The sequence below is a fragment of the Heptranchias perlo genome, chromosome 32 (assembly GCF_035084215.1).
Source record: "Heptranchias perlo isolate sHepPer1 chromosome 32, sHepPer1.hap1, whole genome shotgun sequence".
Classification (NCBI taxonomy): domain Eukaryota; kingdom Metazoa; phylum Chordata; class Chondrichthyes; order Hexanchiformes; family Hexanchidae; genus Heptranchias; species Heptranchias perlo.
Genome location: NC_090356.1, coordinates 23,967,358 through 23,988,083, shown reverse-complemented (window position 1 = coordinate 23,988,083; position 20,726 = coordinate 23,967,358). Strand labels below are relative to the sequence as shown.

Here is a 20,726-nt window from a genome sequence, read left to right as displayed (position 1 = left end):
CCACCCTCAACCCCTCTGTCCTCACTAACTACCATCCCATCTCCAAACTCCTCAAGCTCTTTGAACATGCTTTGGCTCCCAGATTTTTGCCCATGTCGCTTACAATTCCATTCTTGAGTCCATCCTATCAAGTTTCCACCCCTCCCACAGTATCGAAACGGCCCTAACCAAAGTCACAAATGACATGGTCTGTGACTGTAAATGTAGGGCAGTTTCTACTTTCATTTTCAGATTTCCAGTATCTGCAGTATTTTGTTCTCAGTTATGCAGGATATGGACACAGCTCAAGCATCTCACGTGAATACCTCCCACTACTGCTATGGAGAGTTTGGGGCCCCCAACATCAAGATGCAATCATGGTCAACTTCAATTCACTTGGGGAATGTTAACAGAGCACTATGTCGGAGAGATTCCAAAGCCTCAGGTGTCCATGGTCCAGGCTCAGACCGAATTATGGGCATCGTAAGGAGATGCTGTCCAGCAGGGACATTTATAGAGTAGCAAAGTAGCAGCCTATTGATATTAATGTCATTAGTAGTTCTGTGCCAGCATATAGTCCTGGACAAGCCACTTTTGAAAGTGTGATAGTGACTGCAGCAAGGAGACCTCTAATGATGATGCAGATAGAATATAGGAAAATAGGAATTGCTGAACGAAAAAAGACCTAGGTCCATCTAGTTCGCCTTCTACCATCCTGGTAGTCGAATGATACATTGATAATAGAGTTGTTGACTAATCATAACAATCAATCTACTACAACAGACCCAGAAATGACACGAGGAAAACCACAGTGGTGGAGAACTTTGGGAACTATAGGTCCAATGTCACTTTTTTCCTGCCAAGCATGGTACACTTACCACATGTCATGTCTCAAAGTACAATAAATACTGTACTGCAAAATGTTATTTTCTGAAGAGACAGAGGGCCTTCTGTAAACCCTGCTACTCAGCAGGGGGAGCACATAGAACTATGACACATCCACAACAAATGTAAAGTTGTTCATAAGGGGAAAACACATATACCACTAGCACTAAACAACTGAAAAATATTAATACACTTTTCCTATATCCTGCAGTCTGTTGTTCAAAAATAAAGCAACACTTGTCCAAAACCCACCAAAGTCGCTGCGTCTTGAAATGTTCCACGTAGGCAGCTAGAAGATTCCTGTGGCATAAAGTTGAGGACAGTGGTGACCTTCACTATCACTGGTAGTCCATTATAAAAGACTGACTATACTTATAGTTCCTCGTGGCACACCTTGAATGCTTTTCTGGTCATCTAAATCCCATGGATTTGCTACTACCATTCTGCTTCCAAGCATTAATTATTTTTATAAAATGCATGAATCCAATCTTCCCCCCCCCTGTACTATTTGGAGACAATTAGTGCAGTGCGCACCATCAAGCTTTTCCACCTGGCTGTGAGACAGGAAAGGGGACTGCTTTCCAACATTTGGACAGTAGACAGGGTATATAATGTGGTCAGCTGTTGGGAAGAGCGGTTTTACTGAGAAACTTGTGTGTATCATAAACCTATTCCATTTTTCCATTCACAATTCAAACACCTAAGTTACTATGATGCCAATTCCTTTTCAATCCCAACTATGCTTCAGGTTATATTTATCTCACATTAGACCTTCGCTTGTATCCCTCTCTTCTCATATCAAAAACGTGTCACTCTTTCTGAACAAACATAGTTTGAGCATTTGCTGCTCTATACCATGTACTCGGCTAAACTGACAGGAAAGAATCTCCTTATCGATAAAATAATTACCACTAAGCATTAGACAGTTCCGTTTTTCATTCCGACACAGACTAGGTATCCCCATCTACCCTGAAAGGCACTAACTTCTCTTGGGTACAGTTCCACGGGCACCAGCAACCTCACCCAAGAGGCCATTTTTCAAGTGCATACCTAAACAATTACTTTCAGAAGACTATTCAATTGCAGGGCATCACAGATGAGCCAATTCTCATCCAATGCCTACATAGGTCACTGGATTAGGAATGGGAACCCTGACTGACTTTCCTCTCCCCAACACAGTGAGGTTCAGACCAAATGTCTCAGACCCCACCCTAACTCAACACAGATCAAAGCTCAAATCTTAGGATCAGCCTGGGCTAATACCACACCATACACTTCATGTACCAAATTACATCAAGTGACTCCCATCAATCTCATTGTTCTGTGTGTGCATTATCTACCGTGGAATAAAGCAGCTCATGGTTTTAACCAAACTTTTTTGTTACCTCGATCTGCCTTCAGAGACTGAAGGAGTACACGTGCATAAGGCACGGAAATTTGGTCCAGATCATAAGGAAGTTTCATTTTTATGCTCCTGGGTTCTATTACTGCACAACCAGATATCGGGCAGCGAGAATCAACTTCCATATAAAGTAGATGCTTCGACCATTTAAGGGAGTGACTGACACCACTGACCCTGAGATAACTACAGGAGTTTGGAATTTGTAATAGTTTTAGTTGGGGCTTGTTAGTTTACTGCTGACCTATCCTTCCGACACACCTTCCCTCTTTGCTAACCTCGTCCATGCATATGTTTACAATTCAACAAGGTGCTTCGCTGCTGCTGTGGGGGTCTAGTTTTTCTAAATTTTGAAGTTCGTCGAATACTGACTTTCGAGATTCTTGAAGGACAATCTTAAGACTGTTCATCATTGTTTTATCTTTATAGATTTTCCTTAGAGAAACTAATTTTTCTAAAAAAAACCCCATAAACTTGTTTGTCATCCCAACCGAGACTGAATCACTTCTAGAGGTCTTGTCATTAACATTTTGCAATCATCTTGTCAATTTCTCCATTCAAGGTGACATACTCATTTCAGTTTCCCTTCAACTCTGAGTTAATATAATGAAATACACACAATTTAATGGGATCACAGCAAATAAACAGCAACAGGCTCTGTTTGAAAGATATGAAAAATGTAACATCCAATTTATAGAAGTTTACAGGATTTTTTTCAAAGAATCTAATTCCGATTATACTTTAACCCCAGCAATACAATATCTCAGTCCTTGGCAGTCTAAAGCTCGAAGCCCAGACAACTCCATTCTATTTGCCCTTATATTTCTTACTGACTGGCTTGTCCTATTTTAGTTTTGTGGGCCTGGAGGTTTGCAATCTGCTTTTCTTAATGTTGTTAATATCCATTAGTATCAGTAATTTGAAATTTATGCAAATTATTGGGACATGGGATCATAGAATGTTACAGCACAGAAGGAGGCCATTCTACCCATCACTCCAGTGCTGGCTCTCTGAAATAGCCAATCATTCCTGTGCTCTTTTCTTGTACCCTTATAAATGTTTCTTTCTCAAATATGTATCCATTTCCCTTTAATCCATTGCCACTACCCAATAGCACTATTTCAAAGAAGAGAAGGCGAGTTCTCTCCATTGTCTTGGCCAATATTTATTCCTCAATCAACATCACTAAAAGAGATTATCTGGTCATTATTACATTGCTGCTTGAGGGAGCTTACTGTGCACAAATTGACTGCCGTGTTTCCTACATTACAAGTGACTACACTTCAAAAGTACTTCATTGGCTATAAAGCACTTTGAGATGTGAGGTCATGAAAGGCGCTATATAAATGCAAGTTTTTTTTCCAAAAGGTATTATGCTTCCACTATGGATTTAAATTTTATATCTAGCCCATGAGGCTCCATGGGTATTCATTTCAAGAAACTTAGGCATTCCTGCCTTAAGGCGCAGGTTTTTAAACTGAAGTTCGTGGCTTCATGGGACGATCCAGAGGTCCATGAGTTCAGCTAATTTATGTCCATTTGGGGTTGGGCATACTTCGCACAATGAGCACAATTCTGTCACCTTCATTTTTCTATGTTTATTGAGGTTGTCAGCCTTGGCTCAGTGGTAACACTCTCGCCTCAGTCAAACGGTCATGGGTAGAAGCCCCACTGCGGAGAATTATCGCATAATCTAGACTGACAATTCAGTACCGAGGGAGTGCTGCACTGTTGGAGGTGCCTTATTTTGGCTGGGTTGTTAAACTGAGGCCCCATCTACCCTCTCCGTTGGATGTAAAAGATCCACATCACTATTTGGAGAAGAGTAGGCGAGTTTCCCCAAATTGCAACAGTGACTACAGTTCAAAAGTACTTCATTGGCTGTGAAGGGTTTTGGGATGTCTTGAGGATGTGAAAGGTTGTATAAATGCAAGTCTTCCTTTGTTAGCAAATTATTGTACACCAATAAAACCATTTTCTCCAATGATTATACTGCTTTCTTTTGGGTTGCTGACTCCATCATTTGGAAGTTAGAATGGACTTCGCTGATCTTGGTGAATCCCGTCAGTTTTACAATAAGCTTGCAGTTTGTACAGTGCGACACCTACACATCAGGAACTGGTGGCACAAACGTCCCACTGACACCAATATAAAAATGGCCTCGTCAGTGCCATTACCATAGGCAATCAACAACAACTTACATTTGTGTAGCGCCTTTACCGTAGTAATACATCCCAAGGCACTTCACAGGGGTGAATAAGACAAAAGACACTACGGCAGGTAACCAAACACTTGGTCAAAGAGATAGGTTTTGAGCAGTGTCTTAAAAGAGGAGGGAGAGGTGCAAAGGCAAAGAGGTTTGGGGAGGGAATTCCAGAGATTAGGGCCTAGCCAGCTGAAGGCATGGTCACCAATGGTAGGGTGAAAGAAGTGGGGGATGCACAAGAGGCTAGAGTTGGAGGAACATAGAGTTCTCGATGGGGGTTGTAGGGCTGGAGGAGCTTATCTGCAGAGATAAGGAGGGCAGGGAGGCATTTGAATACAAGGACGAGAATTTTAAATTTGAGGCGTTGGTGGACCGGGAGCCAATGTAGGTCTGCGAGCAGAGGGGTGATGCGAGTTACGATACGGGCAGCAGAGTTTACGATGAGCTGAAGTTTATGGCGGAAGATGGGAGGCTGGCCTGGAGAGCGCAAACCAAGATGCAAACCCAGCCATAGCTGGGCTCTGTACTGGTAAGCAAGCGAGGCAAGAGTCTGATGATCTACAGCTATAGCCTACAGCCTCGATTCATTTCACTTTATTTTTAAATTATTTTTACTCACACGGGAAAACAGAACAATTTTGAAAATCGTGCATAATCCTACTGCATGCATTGGGTCGGCAGAAGGTGTAAACATACATTTATTCACATAGTCAGATATCCTAATATCTAAATTAGATATTATGAACATCGGTTCTAGAAATGAATTTCAGTGAAGTTATTAAATAAGGTTCATGAACATAACCTTCAAAAATATGTTCAGAGGTAAGGTATTACAGTCATGGTTTCTCCTAAGGTTTCTAGGTGGTTTTTGCAATTAAATTACTTAATTTATATTTCTGGGGGGTTTTTTTTAGGAAGAAAAGGCGAAACACAAAACTGCATATTTAAATACTGAAGAGTGCGTTAATTTAGGGATTTATAAAATCCAGGGAGATTGAGAGAACAATTAAAGTCAACAAAAATCAGGAGAGAGATTACGGTCAGTGCTGCCATCGTCTGAATACTAAATGCGCTGGTACCAAATTCCTCTCTGCACTATTTTAGCACAGGCATTAATCCATTTCCAAGGAAGGACCTGTGTTAGGACCTCAGCAATTTAGTATGAGCGCTTTAAGCTTTCACACTGGGCATTGTCTCATTATTCCTTTTTTTTTTATTCGTTCATGGGATGTGGGTGTCGCCGGCAAGGCCAGCATTTATTGCCCATCCCTAATTGCCCTTGAGAAGGTGGTGGTGAGCCGCCTTCTTGAACCGCTGCAGTCCGTCTGTAGAATGTAGGTTTGAGCCATGCCAGGTCATTGGAAAGACAGCACAATGGGTTTTTTGATAGTTTTTCAAGGGACATCGATTCTACTGAAGAGCCCCATAATTCTTAAATGCCATATACATCTGTGTGATGACCGGGTCTCTCAGTGACTCTCTGTTATCATCTTGACATGAGTTTAAACTACGCAAGAGTAGGAATAGACTGGATGTTAGGCGGTTCTACTTTTCCCAGAGAGCAGTGAACCTCTGAAATGCATTGCTGGCTGGTGTGGTGTGTGCTGACTCCCTGCGTGTATTCAAGGAGGAGCTGAACCGGTTCTTGACTGGGGCAGAGATCGCATCATATAGAAGGTGTAGGAAACAGCATTTTCTTAAGGCCTTCGTTGGATATTGTTTGCATGAATTTGAGATTGTCTCAGCCTTGTTGACGAATGCGTCCTCGGTTGATCACGCATGAGCCATCCTGTCTCCATTTTCTATCTCATGTTTATAAACATGATGCCATGGGAAGCGTTACTATCTTGTTGTGGAATGTGCAGATGTCAGCAGATGATGTTTGGCTCGCAGAGAGGTTGATTGGCATGTGGACATGGGGCGGACTTGGGTTACAGCGGATTAATGTGTGATTGTGGGTATATGAGAATGTAAAACGTATTTGTTAGATCATTCTTGCAGCGAAGACTGGACACGCTCAAGTGATTTCAAGGACCTTCGAGAATTGTACCTTGGAACCTTGTCAGTGTAAACCTTTGCCAGGTTGTATCCCAATATCTTATAATTCTACTTATAACTTGTGCTATTGTATTTTAACAAGTTTTCTACTTATTGTAAATTATTAAAAAAACCTCATATTCTGGAACAAGACATACTCCTCGCCTTTTTGATGAAAGACTGAACCGTAAACAAATTACTTACAGATGTTAAGTGGCTTTACAGATAACGCATGGTCCATGTGATCACCTGGACTGGTTTTAATCGCTTGAGGGGGTCGAAGAAGAATATTCCAGAGTATCTTTTCTCTTATTGATGCTGGGTTTTTCTCTGTTTTTTTGCCTCTCTCAGGAGATTACATGGCTGAGGGGGTGGGGTTAGGAAGTGTCTAGTCATGATACTTCAGCCATCATGAGTGTTTGACAGGCTTGAGGGACCAATTGATCTTTTCCTGACGATCATTTTTGTATGGACAGTTGGTTAGACAGCAGATGTTTTGGGAGGGATTTACCTCTGAGTGAAGTTCTAGGGTATCCGTCCCAGCCCTGACTGAGTTGGGTCTCATTAAATATGCGGAGTGCTCTCGATTGGATTTGGCCGTCAACAGGGAGACTACCAGTGCAGTGGGGTCGCCACCGCAGCACCGGAAGATCCAGAAGCAGCGTTAAAGGGGCAGAAGTGCCCCAAAGATTAGAGGAGATATGTCAGAGAAGGCTTCAGCCAGGGCCGGGCCTTCAACAGGTAAGCTTTAGGAGCGGAGGCCACTACCAGACCTTGTCCCTCCATCGGGGGCAGCTCAGAACCATTACTGCTACTGCGTGGGGCCTACTGCCACCTCCCCATGGTTGACCCTGGAAGCAGTGCTAACATAGGCGGGGGCAAAGAAAATCCACTTGTCCCCGCCTCCCCACTGCCATTGTGAGGGGGCTACAAAATGCTCGTTCTAAGTGTGCTTCCAGCTAGCCCTAGTAAAGCATAAAATATAGCAACAAGAAATGATTGAAGCACACCATTAAGAGTACAGGTGCCTTCCTTTATAGAATTTCTGGGTTATAGGGTTAAACGTACCCTTTAAGACTAACATACAAGGTATAGCACAAATTTTCCTCAAGTTTTACTTCCTGAAAGTTGAACCGAGAGTAGCCAGTTATCTTGAGAGCTCATGTTCTCTACTTCTAATGAAACCCTTGATAATAGCAAAGACACATTATAATTAGCATCAATATATAATTAAAAAGACCTGCTCCCACCTCATTCAATTTTTATACAGCACTATAGTTCTCAAAAACCAGGGGACACAAGTTAAAATTAGGAAGTTAGGAGCAAGTCAGATGGAATTTCTTTCACCCAAAGGGTAATAAGAGTAATTAGTTAAATTGAGCAGAGAAGACTGTTGTATAAACAGGTTCAAGACACAATTAGATGGGTTTCTGGAGACAGAAGGGATTGAAGGATATGGTATGAAGGCAGGTAAGTGGGTTCAATCTGATCTAGGAAAACTTTCTTGGGTATAATGTCCTTTTCCTGATTCAGAAAATAGAAATTAATGTTTTTTTTAATATAGCAAAGGGCAAAATAAAGAGTTGAGTAATTGCAGTTCCCTACTGGTCTTCCTGTCTGCAAGAGAAAAACAGAAGAAACAAAACATGCCCCTACCTCTAAGTACATAATAGGAGGCTCATTATGATAGTAATTATGGATCACTGTACTATTCATACCTCATTCCAGGAACACAGTGTGGACAGATGTTGGCACGCACATTCATCAACATATATGCAAATCAGAGACATGTGTTTGGCATTGTTTGGTTTTTGCCTTTGGCAGGCTCAGGATACATGTCTTCCAAAGGCAAGGCCCGATTGCCACGGGCACAGGCCCATATTGTCACAGGGCCACAAGGGACTAGATGTTTTCAACTAGCAGTACAGCTATGCAATTTGAATTAAAGTACAAATAAGCAACAAGAACTAAAAGGCCGTGCAATGAAACCAGTGATGCACGCACATGGGAAGTCATTTAGTCTCTCTGTACATCGAGATTCAATGCTTTCCAAACTTTGACAAATGTGGTCATTTGTGAATAATTGGGATAGTTTCCACTGTTCATAATTTATAGTGAATTGGCACGTGTTCTTTACGCAAGCCATTATGATTTTGCTATAAATAGTAAACAGCAGAAATTTTTGCTCTCGGTGGTCATCGCTAACACAATGTGTTTTTAATAATTGGGAAAAATCAGGACTTGTAACAAATTTGAATATAAGTGGAGTTTGCATTAACCCGTAGATTGCTGGCAAGTCCCAGAAATCTTCAGTTTCGCTTGGTTGTTCATTTTTTTTTAAACAAGCTCTCAGCTCACACATCTATTTCAGAGACAAAACACTGATATTATAGTGATAAAGCTAATCAGGAGTAGATTTACTGTTGCAACATTACACCTATACTGCAAATAAATACTATTATTTTAACCAAACCATTTATATATTCCTGATCACTGGTCCTTCCTTTTTCTTTTCTCCTCTTTTTAAATTGTAGCCAGGTTCATAATATTGGGCCAGAAACCTTTCTCTAAAGGCTTTTTTCTCAGCCAAAAAATTGGAACAATAGATGCAACCAGGTCAATAACTTTCTCACATCAAATTAAGGTGATTGGCAAAAGAAAGAGAGCTGAGTGACATGAAGAAATATTTTTTCACGCAGCGGGTTGTTATGATCTGGAATTACCGCCTGAAAGGGCGGTGAAAACAGATTCAATAGTAACTTTCAAAAGGGAATTGGATAAATACTTGAAGGGAAAAAGTTTACAGGGTTATGGGGAAAGAGCAGTGGAGCGGGACTAATTGGATAGCTCTTTCAAAGAGCCAGCACAGGCACGATGGGCCGAATGGCCTCCTTCTGTGCTGTATCATATTATGATATTATCAATAGCGGAGCCCTATGTTTGATGAGATACCTTGTTGGTGGTCCAGAGAATGAGATAATTCGTTAGCAGTGCAGCAAATACACACACATTAGTATGCCAAACTATTTTTTTGTTTTGGGAGGGAGATAAGCCGTGGTTCATGTGTGATAATGTCATCATATGCAAATAATGTACGAATACATTTCAAAGCGATTTGCAAACAACTGTGTACAAAAAACATTTTGGCGAAGATGGATCCCTTTAAAATTCTGCAGAAGCTGCCACTAAGCGTTCAAAGCCAATTCATGTTTCAGGAGCATCATAGAGAAAACTATTAAAGCATCCGTATCAAAATGAATAACACTCAAGAGGCAACAGCCATCTGCAGCGACACTCTGAAATGCATATGTGATCTCTTCCTGAGCAATAAAGTGTAATTATTTTTACACTGACCTAACTTCAAATCTGTTCTTTAATGCTCTGCTCATACTTTGGGTCATTAGAATATGATAATATTCTTCCGGCTGCTAAGTGATTTAATCACTGTTAATGAGTGGATTCCACATTCAGGCAATTGGGCTCCAAGTGGTGACAGGAGCCACAGCCAGTGAAACAAAGAGTTTTATTTGACATTTTCTTTAACCTGCAACGTGACAGTTTGTTGAGGGCATGAACTCCTGTGTTCTCCTCGGGTCAGGCATCAACTGCTTTCAGCCCTTGAAAAATAAATACCCCTCCAAACCAGCCATTGGTAGGGATGAGCAGCCCAGGATATGGCACTTGGTTTGATTTTTGTTCCTGGATGCAAAATATCCGGCTTTCGATAGCACTGTACCCAGATCAGTAACTGAACCCGGGCCTCTCACTGGCAGAGTGCAGCATCTTGGTGTTGAAATGCAAAACCACTAAAACGCGACAGGATTTAAAGCATTGGCTTTTTTAGAATTAAGAACATAAGAAATAGGAGCAGGAGTAGGCCAATCGGCCCTTCGAGCCTGCTCTGCCATTTAATAAGATCATAGAAGCATAGAATCATAGAATGATACATCACGGAAGGAGGCCATTCAGCCCATCGTAACTGTGCCGGCTCTTTGAAAGAGTTACCCAATTAGTCGCATTTCCCTGCCCTTTCCCCACAGCCCTGCAAATTTTTTCCCTTCAAGTATTTATCCAATTCCCTTTTGAAAGCTACCATGATACTATGAACCGATTAATGAAGCAATTACTTGCGATGAAACTGGTGACTTTAAAATGCTGCTCGTCAAACTGCCCGAGGTTTCTTTATTTCACATAAGCCTAGAAGTTACTGTTGGTGATAACATCTGATGTACATTTAGCATACTCATGTCACATTTCTATGTCTGGCTATTCTAATGAAGGCATTAACCCCTTTACTTTCAATGGGTTTATGTCTTTCTTGAAACAGTGAATAGATTACTATCATCCAAGCATGTTAAACATTTGTCCACTAATGTCATCAACACTACTTCCCAGGATATTGCCTTATATTGAACTGAAAGTAACCAGAGTTATCTGACTTCTGGATAATTTAAGTTATGCCCTAAGGTAACAATAATATTTGTTTCTTCAATCCCTGCACAGTGAGCCTTGCCCTTTGTTTTTATCTTTTCGGTGTCAGCCTTGGCTCAGTTGGTAGCATATTCACCTCTGAGTCAGAAGGTTGTGGGTTGAAGTCCCACTCCAGAGACTTGAGCACATAATCTAGGCTGATACGCCAGTGAAGTGCTGAGAGAGTGCTGCACTGGCAGAGATGCCATCTTTCAGATGAGATGTTTAATCGAAGCCCCGTCTGCCCTCTCAGGTGAACGTAAAAGATCCCCTGGCACTATTTCAAAGAAAAGGAGTGTTCTCCCCGATGTCCCGGACAATATTTATTCCTCAACCAACATCACTAAAACAGATTATCTGGTGAGTTATTTCTTAACCGTTTGCAACACTGACTACACTATTGGCTGTAAAGTGCTTTGGGATGTCCTGAGGTTGTGAAAAGCACTACATATATGCAAGCTATTTCTTTCTTATCTTACATATCCAATGAGTTATCTACATTACTGAAAGTGTCATCTCTGTGGAGGTGTTGTAGTGCCCCTTTGACCAATGAGACTTCAGACCAGAGATCACTGTCCTCTCAAGCAGTCATTCAATCAAGGACCTGATGATCTACATCCCAGGGCTTTGAAAGAGGTGGCTATGGAGACAGTGGATGCATTGGTTGTCATCTTCCAAAATTCTATAGATTCTGGAATGGTTCCTGCAGATTGGAAGGTAGCAAATGTAACCCCACTATTTAAGAAAGGAGGGAGAGAGAAAACAGGGAACTACAGACCGGGTAGCCTGACATCAATAGTAGGGAAAATGCTAGAATCTATTATAAAGGATGTGATAACAGGACACTTAGAAAATAATAATAGCATTTGGCAGGGTCAACATGGATTTATGAAAGGGAAATCATGTTTGACAAACCAATTGAAGTTCTTTGAGGATGTAACTAGTAGAATAGATAAGGGGGAGCCAGTGGATGTGGTGTATTTGGATTTTCAGAAGGCTTTCGATAAGGTCCCACTGAGGAGGTTGGTAAGCAAAGTTAGAGCACATGGAATTGGGGGTAATATACTGATATTGATTGAGAATTGATTAACAGACAGAAAACAGAGAGTAGGAATAAACGGGTCTTTTTTAGGTTGGTAGACTGTGACTAGTGGGGTACCGCAGGGATCGGTGCTTGGGCCCCAGCTATTCACAATCTATATTAATGATTTGGATGAGGGGACAAAATGTAATATTTCCAAGTTTGCTGATGACACAAAACCAGGTGGGAATGTGAGTTGTGAGGAGGATGCAAAGAGGCTTCAAGGGGATATAGACAGGCTAAATGAGTGGGCAAGAACATGGCAGATGGAATATAATGTGGAAAAATGTAAAGTTATCTACTTTGGTAGGAAAAACATTGAAAAAGATTGGGAAATGTTGATGCTCAAAGGGACCTGGGTGTCCTTGTACATGAGTCACTGAAAGCTAACAAGCAGGTGCAGCAAGCAATTAGGAAGGCAAATAGTATGTTGGCCTTTATTACAAGAGGATTTGAGTACAGGAGTAAAGATGTCTTACTGCAATTATATAGAGCCTTGGTGAGACCGCACCTGGAGTACTGCATACAATTTTGGTCTCCTTACCTAAGAAAGGATATACTTGCCATAGAGGGAGTGCAACGAAGATTCACCAGACTGATTCCTGGGATGGCAGGATTGCCGTCTGAGGAGAGAGTGAGTAGACTAGGCCTGTATTCTCTAGAGTTTAGAAGAATGAGAGGTAATCTCATTGAAATATACAAAAAATTCTTGCAGGGCTCGACGGGTAGATGCAGGGAGGATGTTTCCCCTGGCTGGGGAGTCTAGAACCAGGGGTCACAGTCTCAGAATAAGGGCTAGGCCATTTAGGATTGAGATGAGGAGAAATTTCTTCAGAGGGTGGTGAATCTTTGGAATTCTCTACCTCAGAGGGCTGTGGAGGTTCAGTCACTGAGTACATTCGATAGATTTCTAGATAGTAAAGGCATCATGCGATATGGGGATAGTGCAGGAAAATGGCGTTGAGGTAGAAGATCAGCCATGATCTTGCTGAATGGCAGAGCAGGCACCAGGGGCCGGATGGCCTACTCCTGCTCCTATTTCTTATGCTCTTACATTCGTGGCTCACTAAGCACGGCTGACTGGAAGATCTTATGTTCTTGACTCACCATGAGCAATACCATGGGAGAGTTGCTAGGACTATACCAGCACCCCCCGCCCCCCTCAAGAAAACAGCCATATGCAATAATTAAAAGCAGTAAAACTTCAGCAATTCGATGCCCAGATTCTATCTGAAATTAAAAGCAGAAAGTGCTGCACATGCACAGCAAGTCGATTAGCGACCGAGGTAAGTTCACAGCCCGGGGGGATGACCCTTCACCAGGATTGCTAAACTCACCTTCCTCTTTAAGATGCTGATCAGCAGCCAGTATACTCCCAACACTTTTTTTTAATCTCCGATTTCCAGCATTCACACTGTTTCTTTCGAACTCATTGAAAAAGAAAAATAAATGAAAAAATATAAATACTTCCGAGTGGATTTTATTAACGCTGCCAAGAACATGGATTTCGAATCAGGACTGTAAGAAGAATGGCCATTTGAATGGGTATTTAGCACAGCCCCGCAGTGATTTAAAAATTCATATTTAATAAGGCAACTCCATTTAAAAAAAACTGCTGCTGGAAGAAAAAGAGAGATTGTGCTGCTGAAAAATGGTACCATTGAGATGAATTCCTCTCAATTACATCTACAGGAGACAGCAGATAAAGCACGTCTACTGTCCCTCGATCTTCCAGGTGTTCGTTAACTGAGCTTTTAGCTGCGGTATTTCTAAGTGAATTTTAGGCCAGAAAGGGCCGAGTGTGGTGGCAGGATAACGACTGTACAGTTACTGCTTTATTCTGAGAGAAACACAGACGCCATAGCTCCAGAATACAAGTCTATGACAGTGACAGCTTCAGCCAGTTCGCATTCTTTCAAGTTAGCTGTGCCCATACCAGACTGTCAATTAGTTTAGAACACTTAGCAGGAGACATTATCTGTGGTTAAATTATTAAGATTTATCTTTTTTTAAATAAAGTGTACAATTAACTTTTATCGACAACTTGCATTTACATAGCCCTTTAACATAGGAAAATGTCCCAAGGCGCTTCTCAGGAGTGTAATTAGACAAAAATTGATACCGGTCAAAGAAGATGATGTTAGGATAGGTGACTAAAAGCTTGGTCAAAGAGGTAAGTTTTTTTGAGGGCCTTAAAGGAGGAGAGGGAGGTGGAGAGATGGAGAGGTTTAGAGAGGAAATTCCAGAGGTTAGGGCCTACATGGCTGAAGGCACGTCCACTAATGGTGGGGCTAAGGGATTGAGGGATGCACAAGTCCAGAGTTGGAGTTCTTGGAGGCTTGTAGGGCTAGAGGAGGTATGAATGGAGATAGGGAGGAGCGCGGCCATGGAGCAATTTGAACACGAGGATGAGAATTTTAAAATTGAGGCGCTGGTGGACTGTGAGCGAGCACAGGGATGATGGGTGAACGGGACTTGGTGTGGTTTGGGTCAGAGTACGAGCAGCAGAGTTTTGGATGAGCTCAAGTTTATGGAGGGTGGAAGATGGGAGGCTGGCCAGTTGAGCATTGGAGGTAACAAAAGCATGGATGAGGGTTTCAGCAGCAGATGGGCTGAGGCAGGGAACAGAGACGGGCGATATTATGGAGGTGGAAGTAGGCGTCCTTTGTGATGGAGAGGAAATGGGGTCGGAAGCTCAACTCAGGGTCAAATTGGACGCTGAGGTTGCAAACAGTCTGGTTTAGTCTCAGACATTGGCCAGGGAGAGGGATGGAATCGATGTCTGGGGAACGGAGTTTGTGGCGGGGGCCGGAGACAATGGATTCGGTCTTCCCGATGCTTAATTGGAGGAAATTTCAGTTGATCCAGGACTGGATGTTGGGCAAGCAGTCTGACAACAGAGGCAGTGGAGAGTTCGAGAGAGGTGGTGGTGAGGTCAGCGTACACATGGAACCTGACGTCATGTTTAATTCTACAAAGCTACTGGAAATTGTCTAATTCTCTGACAGCCCTTGCTGTGCATAGCAACTACAATCAATCCCAACATTTTTAATCAGTCCCAAATCCTATTTAGCAGACAAGACAGAAATTTTACTTTATGCTCAGGAACTCTTCCACTTAATTAACCCAAAAGATTTATTTTCATTAATGCTGCCTCCTCTGCCTAAATTTCCAATGTTCCTGGTTGAAGTTCAACTTTAATCTTATTGCCCACTCAGCCATTGCAGTAGCCTATTTGAATACATTCCAAAAAAATCTCATTACTGAGAAGGACTCTAAATAGTAGCATCGTTTAATCTTATTGGATAAAGCATGTGTACCTCCTTATGAATAACAATGAGGCTTCTCCTCGTCTCCATTTTTCTCTCCAGCACTCTTCTGGGGGCAGTGACTCTTGGAGGGGAACCATTTCACTGGCCTAAGTGATTAAAGGCATTAAAGGCAAGTCTGCCCTCATCTTTACTCGACGACTGTATTTACATATTTCAAGAAGGCAGCCTAGAAGAATGGCTGCTGTAGGAAATGGAAATATTTGTAGAGGTCCAAAATGGGTTGCTCTTCTTAAGGTGGAAGTTGAAGCAGAAGTTGGGTGTTAAGTAATATTCCCATTAATGGGTGTAAACCATTGCTGTGCCTTCTGCCATCAATCTCGTAGCCCCGTTTGAGCCCGACACTGGTTGCCAAACATAGAAAATGTTCCACGTGTTGCACTTTTACCAACACATAATTTCACCTAATAATATAAAGAAGCCCAGTAGCCCAACTTATGTGTTAGCTTTGCTCAGTTGATAACTCTCTCATCTCTAAATTAAGTGTATGCTCAAGTCCAACCCGTGAGCACAAAACCTTGGCTGACACTCCAGCTCTACACTGAGGGAGTGCTGCATTGTCAGACAGATTGTCCTTTTGATGACATTACACTGAAGCTCCTTTTGCCTTATGAGATTTTATGGCACTATTTGAACAGCAAGGAATTTTCCCAGTTTCCTGGCCAAAATACCTCCTTCAAACTAACACTACTAAAAAAAAAGGTAATTATTCATTCATCCCATTGTTGATTGTAAGATCAGCTCTGCGCAAAATGGCTACTGTATTTGCCTATTTAACAGTGCACTTGAAAGTAATTCATTGTATGTGAAGCACTTTGAGTTGTTTCTGACAGATGTGATAAGGCACCTGAGCTATTATAAATTACTTCCCGGTTAAGTCTAACAATAATAGTGACATTTTGTAAAAACACCATATGGTTCTCATATTGACTTTGATTTTAGTGGATAAAGAGAAAGGACTTCATGGTTCATGTATTACAAATATTATTTCAGAACAAGGTTATGCCAATAGTTCATGAATGGTCAAGCTCTTAAGTGACTAACATTTGCAATTCATCAGTTCCTGAACCATGCAGAATTTGTACGTGCTAACCAGCTCCCCCTGAACATACTGTTTAAGCAATGCAGTTTTTTTTTCCTGCGACAGTCTAAAACATCTTGATATTTCTACCTAAAATTTCTGGTTTCCTTGTTGTTCTGAGCTGACAACTTGGAGGTGCCCATGAGCTGCTTCTCCCTTGGGCTCCAGTCAACAATTCTCCATAGCAACATGCACACTTCCAGCAGAGGTTGCTGTATAATGATCAAGAATGGGAACCCTGGTGATTTTTCCCCTACTTAACACAGGGGCCATCTGCATCCCTCCATCTGGCAACTTCAGTTGAGAACTCTTTGGGGGTGAAAGTGGGCATGAGCGGGGACGTAAAACAAGTGGAATTGCTTTTAGCGCACGTTATACGATACGCCTGATATTCAGTTCTAAGAAATATTGAACAGGCTGGGGCTCTTTACTCTAGAAAAGAGAAGGCTGAGGGGTGACCTAATAGAGGTCTTTAAAATTATGAAGGGGTTTGATAGGGTAGATGTAAAGAAATTGTTTTCATTTGTGGGGGAATCCAAAACTAGGTCATAAATATAAGATAGTCACTAATAAATCCAATAGAGAATCCAGGAGAAATTTTGTTATCCAGAGAGTGATTAGAATGTGGAACTTACTACCACATGGAGTAGTTGAGGCAAATAGCATAGATGCATTTAAAGGGAAGCTAGATAAGTACAGGAAGGAGAAAGGAATAGAAGGATATGCTGATAGGGTTCGAGGATGTAGGGTGGAGGAGGCTCGTATGGAGCATAAACACAAGCATGGATCTGTTGGACCGAAAGGCCTGTTTCTGTGCTGTACATTCTATGTAATCCCATGCAATATGGGGCGGGGTGTCTGACAGGCAACCAATGTGATATTGCCTGTTTTGTGTCCCTGTTCATGTCCAATTTCATCCCCATTAACACACCACAGATTAAGAATGGAATCCGTGACCTTCCTGGTCTGTGTGGCTCAGATAATCACTGGATATATTTGCTGAGTCATTCGGTGAGTCGGATAAATATTCATAATATATTCAGGTGGAAGTTAGAGTTTAACACCCATACTAATGTTGCAACATATACCGACTTCAAAAAGTACACCCAATGTTAAGCCCGTGTTCATCAGCAATGCCACCCTTCACTTTGATAAATGTTTGCAGAAGAAACTAAAGAAACCTGTTCCTACCTGGAGTAGCAGGATATCTCCAGAGGCGCGATGTACTGACTCCAAATGCAGAGTGCTGCTGGCATTAGGAACAGAACAGCCACCCAGCAGCATGCAACTATCAAAGACATGAAGAGTCCAAAGTCATGGACAGCTGGGATCTGGTGGAAACAAAACAGGATTATTAACAAAGGTCTTAAACAGTAACATTGGTCAAATGGGTCACGAGTCAGTACTGAAAGTGGAATATTCTGGGTATTGAATTAGTACACTATCCTTGGTTCAAATCAGGCTGGGCTGGTTTCCTCTTTTACTGGCAGCAAGGGTTGTATGAGAAATGGGTCTGTGGCAGTCGCATTACAATTCCTGGAGGGTGTGAATGTCTTGATTATGATTTAGGGCTTAATTGGCAGCTTGTTCAGCAAGGCCAAAAGGGTGGCTGGAATGGGAAATGGAGAAATCATATCTGAACTTGGGACTAAGGCACTAAATTGGGGCAATATAGAAGCTTTACCCTGCATTTAACCATTCTGTTACATTAATAATCCCAGAAAAGTTATTTTCAAATCTATTCAAACATTAAAAAAACATGAGGCAAAGCAATATTGGTGAAGTACATGATGCTTATTATCTTTGCTACTAACTGATGGACAGATGCTCAGCTGCTGAACTTGAATGGAGCAACTTGCACCAGTTTGGATGTGAATAGCGTTTAAATGACAACTATATAACTGGGGTTGTGGATCTTCTAGACCAGGTTTAGAAGACATCTCCGACCAATGCAAAATTGTGAGCTCAGCTCTAGAGTGCGGCTTGAACCCATAACCTCTGCTGCAGAGACGACAGTGCTACCAGTTGAGCCAAGCTGACACAAAATATTGAGCAACGGAGTCGCCAAATATGGGCAAAATCAACGGTGTAATGGCAAGTAAAAAGTTGGTGAAGAAACTGATTTAAGATTATTTTTAATCATTCTTGGGATACAGGCGAAGCTTGCAAGGTCAGCATTTATTGCCCATCCCAAGTTGCCCTGAGAATGTGATGGTGGGCCTGTTTCTTGAACCAATAGGGGTTTGATAAAACTGAACAGCTTGCCAGGCCACTTCAGAGAGCAGTTAAGAGTCAACCACAATGGTGTGGGACTGGAGTCACATATAGGCCAGACCGGTTAAGGACGGCAGGTTTCCTTCTCTAAAGGCCACTAGATCTGGGAAAGTGAATCTTAAATCAAAGCGAGATGCTCAGTCCTTAAAACAAACGCAAGGATTCAGTAATGGTCTCAGCTGGGCCTTTAATTCTTTAAATATTGAAGACCACCTTGATATTAAAATGTGCTGGTACAAATTGGACAGGCTAAACAAGTCAGCCTCACTTGCGTCAGTGGGGTTACACCTGGCTTAGTTATCAATCATCTGGTCTTGCCTGAAACCCAGAGCAACACTTCATATCATAGAATCATACAGCACAGGGGGAGGCCATTCGGCCCATCGTGCCTGTGCCAGCTCTTTGAAAGAGCTATCCAATTAGTCTCACTCCCCCTGCTCTTTCCCCATAGCCCTGCAATTTTTTTCCCCTTCAAGTATTTATCCAATTCCCTTTTAACCATTACCAGTGAATCTGCTTCCACCGCCCTTTCAGGCAGCGCATTCCAGGTGATAACAACTTGCTGTGTAAAAAAATTCTCCTCATCTCCCCCTCTGGTTCTTTTGCAAATTATCTTAAAGCTGTGTCCGCTGGTTACCGACCCTCCAGCCAGTGGAAACAATTTCTCCCTATTTACTCTATCAAAGCCCCTCATAATTTTGAGCATCTCCATTAAATCTCCCATTAACCTTCTCTGCTCTAAAGAGAACAATCTCAGCTTCTTGAAGTCTCTCTGCATAACTGAAGTCCCTCACCCTGGTACCATTCTACCTACACACAGTGTACCTACTGCCATCTGCATTGTGGTGCTCTGACTATCAGGGGAAACTAGAATTTGTAGCATGCTCATTCTGCTTCACCTAATTAACAGATTTCACCGAACATTTCACTCTCTGGATTAAGAGCCAACCAGTAAGATGGGCCTTGTGAAAAAACATTATTGTAAAAAAAATGCAAACAGAAGTGAACAGGGAAATTGTGTTGATCACGCATGTGGAATAAATTAGCAGACTGCACAGCATCAAGTCTGTTATAATTAACTAACCTGGGAAAATATATTTGCCGCATAGGCGGCAGCTGTAGTGAACGAGGTGAAGAAGGTGGCTTTCCCCGCTGTTTTGATGGTATGAATCATCCTCTCCTGTGGGTCCCCAAGGTGGCTCGCTTGCCGGAAAGTGTTGATGAAAACAAAGACATCATCCACCCCTGAAAACATAATGTTTATTGCTGAATTGCTGAAAAAAAAGAGCTGGCCTTTCAACCCTTTGAGAACCAAGGGGTTGAAATCTCATTGATTTTAGGAGGCAATTGTGGGTGCGTTGGGAGCGGGGGAGGGGGGGGGGCTCCGAAAATCGGGGAAATCCCATTCAGGTTCGGAAGCCGGCTCCAACCTGCCGACTTCAGAGTTTCCCAGGGACCCACCTGTGTGCGCGCGGGCGACCTGAAAACAGAAGTTTTCGACAGTTAAAGAGCCAAATGTACCTCATTGAGGTAATTTAGGCACTTTGGGCCCGATTTTAGCACCCGCTATCGGGTGCGTTCTCGGCGGTGGGGGGGGCCTCGAAAATCGTGAAATGCAGGATCCCGACCGGATCCCGCCCACTTCCGGGTTCCCCGCTGACGCGCCGGCGTGCGCGCGCAGCCCCCGCTGGTGGGAATCCCGCAGGCAATTAAAGCCAGCGGGGTTCCACTTGAGAGTATTTACTTTGCTTGTTCAGGTCATTAACTGACCTGATTAAGGGACTGTGTGAGATTTTGGATCAACATGGGACTGTTTCCCACACTGGGGGAAACACTCCCAGATCGAATGGACGCGTTGTAGCTGTCAGCTTGTGGCAGCTGCAAAGGTCCATTTGACAGGTGGGGGTGGGGGAGACCCTCACCCATTGCAGGAGGCCACTCTGTCACTTGGAACAAAGTTTGGCCTCCACCACCCTCCTCCTGAC

At 42.5% G+C, this 20,726-nt stretch overlaps 1 protein-coding gene across 1 annotated transcript in view; it reads right to left on the bottom strand.

The window, feature by feature from the left end:
- disp3 (dispatched RND transporter family member 3) overlaps positions 1-20,726 on the bottom strand; it is a 382,438-nt gene that overhangs the window by 97,429 nt on the left and 264,283 nt on the right. Inside the window, exons 8-9 of the mRNA XM_067970641.1 lie at positions 19,826-19,986; positions 17,659-17,798 (exon numbers count right to left, since the gene is read on the bottom strand). Of these exons, the coding sequence (XP_067826742.1) occupies positions 17,659-17,798; positions 19,826-19,986 (301 nt within the window). The remainder of the gene's footprint in view (positions 1-17,658; positions 17,799-19,825; positions 19,987-20,726) is intronic.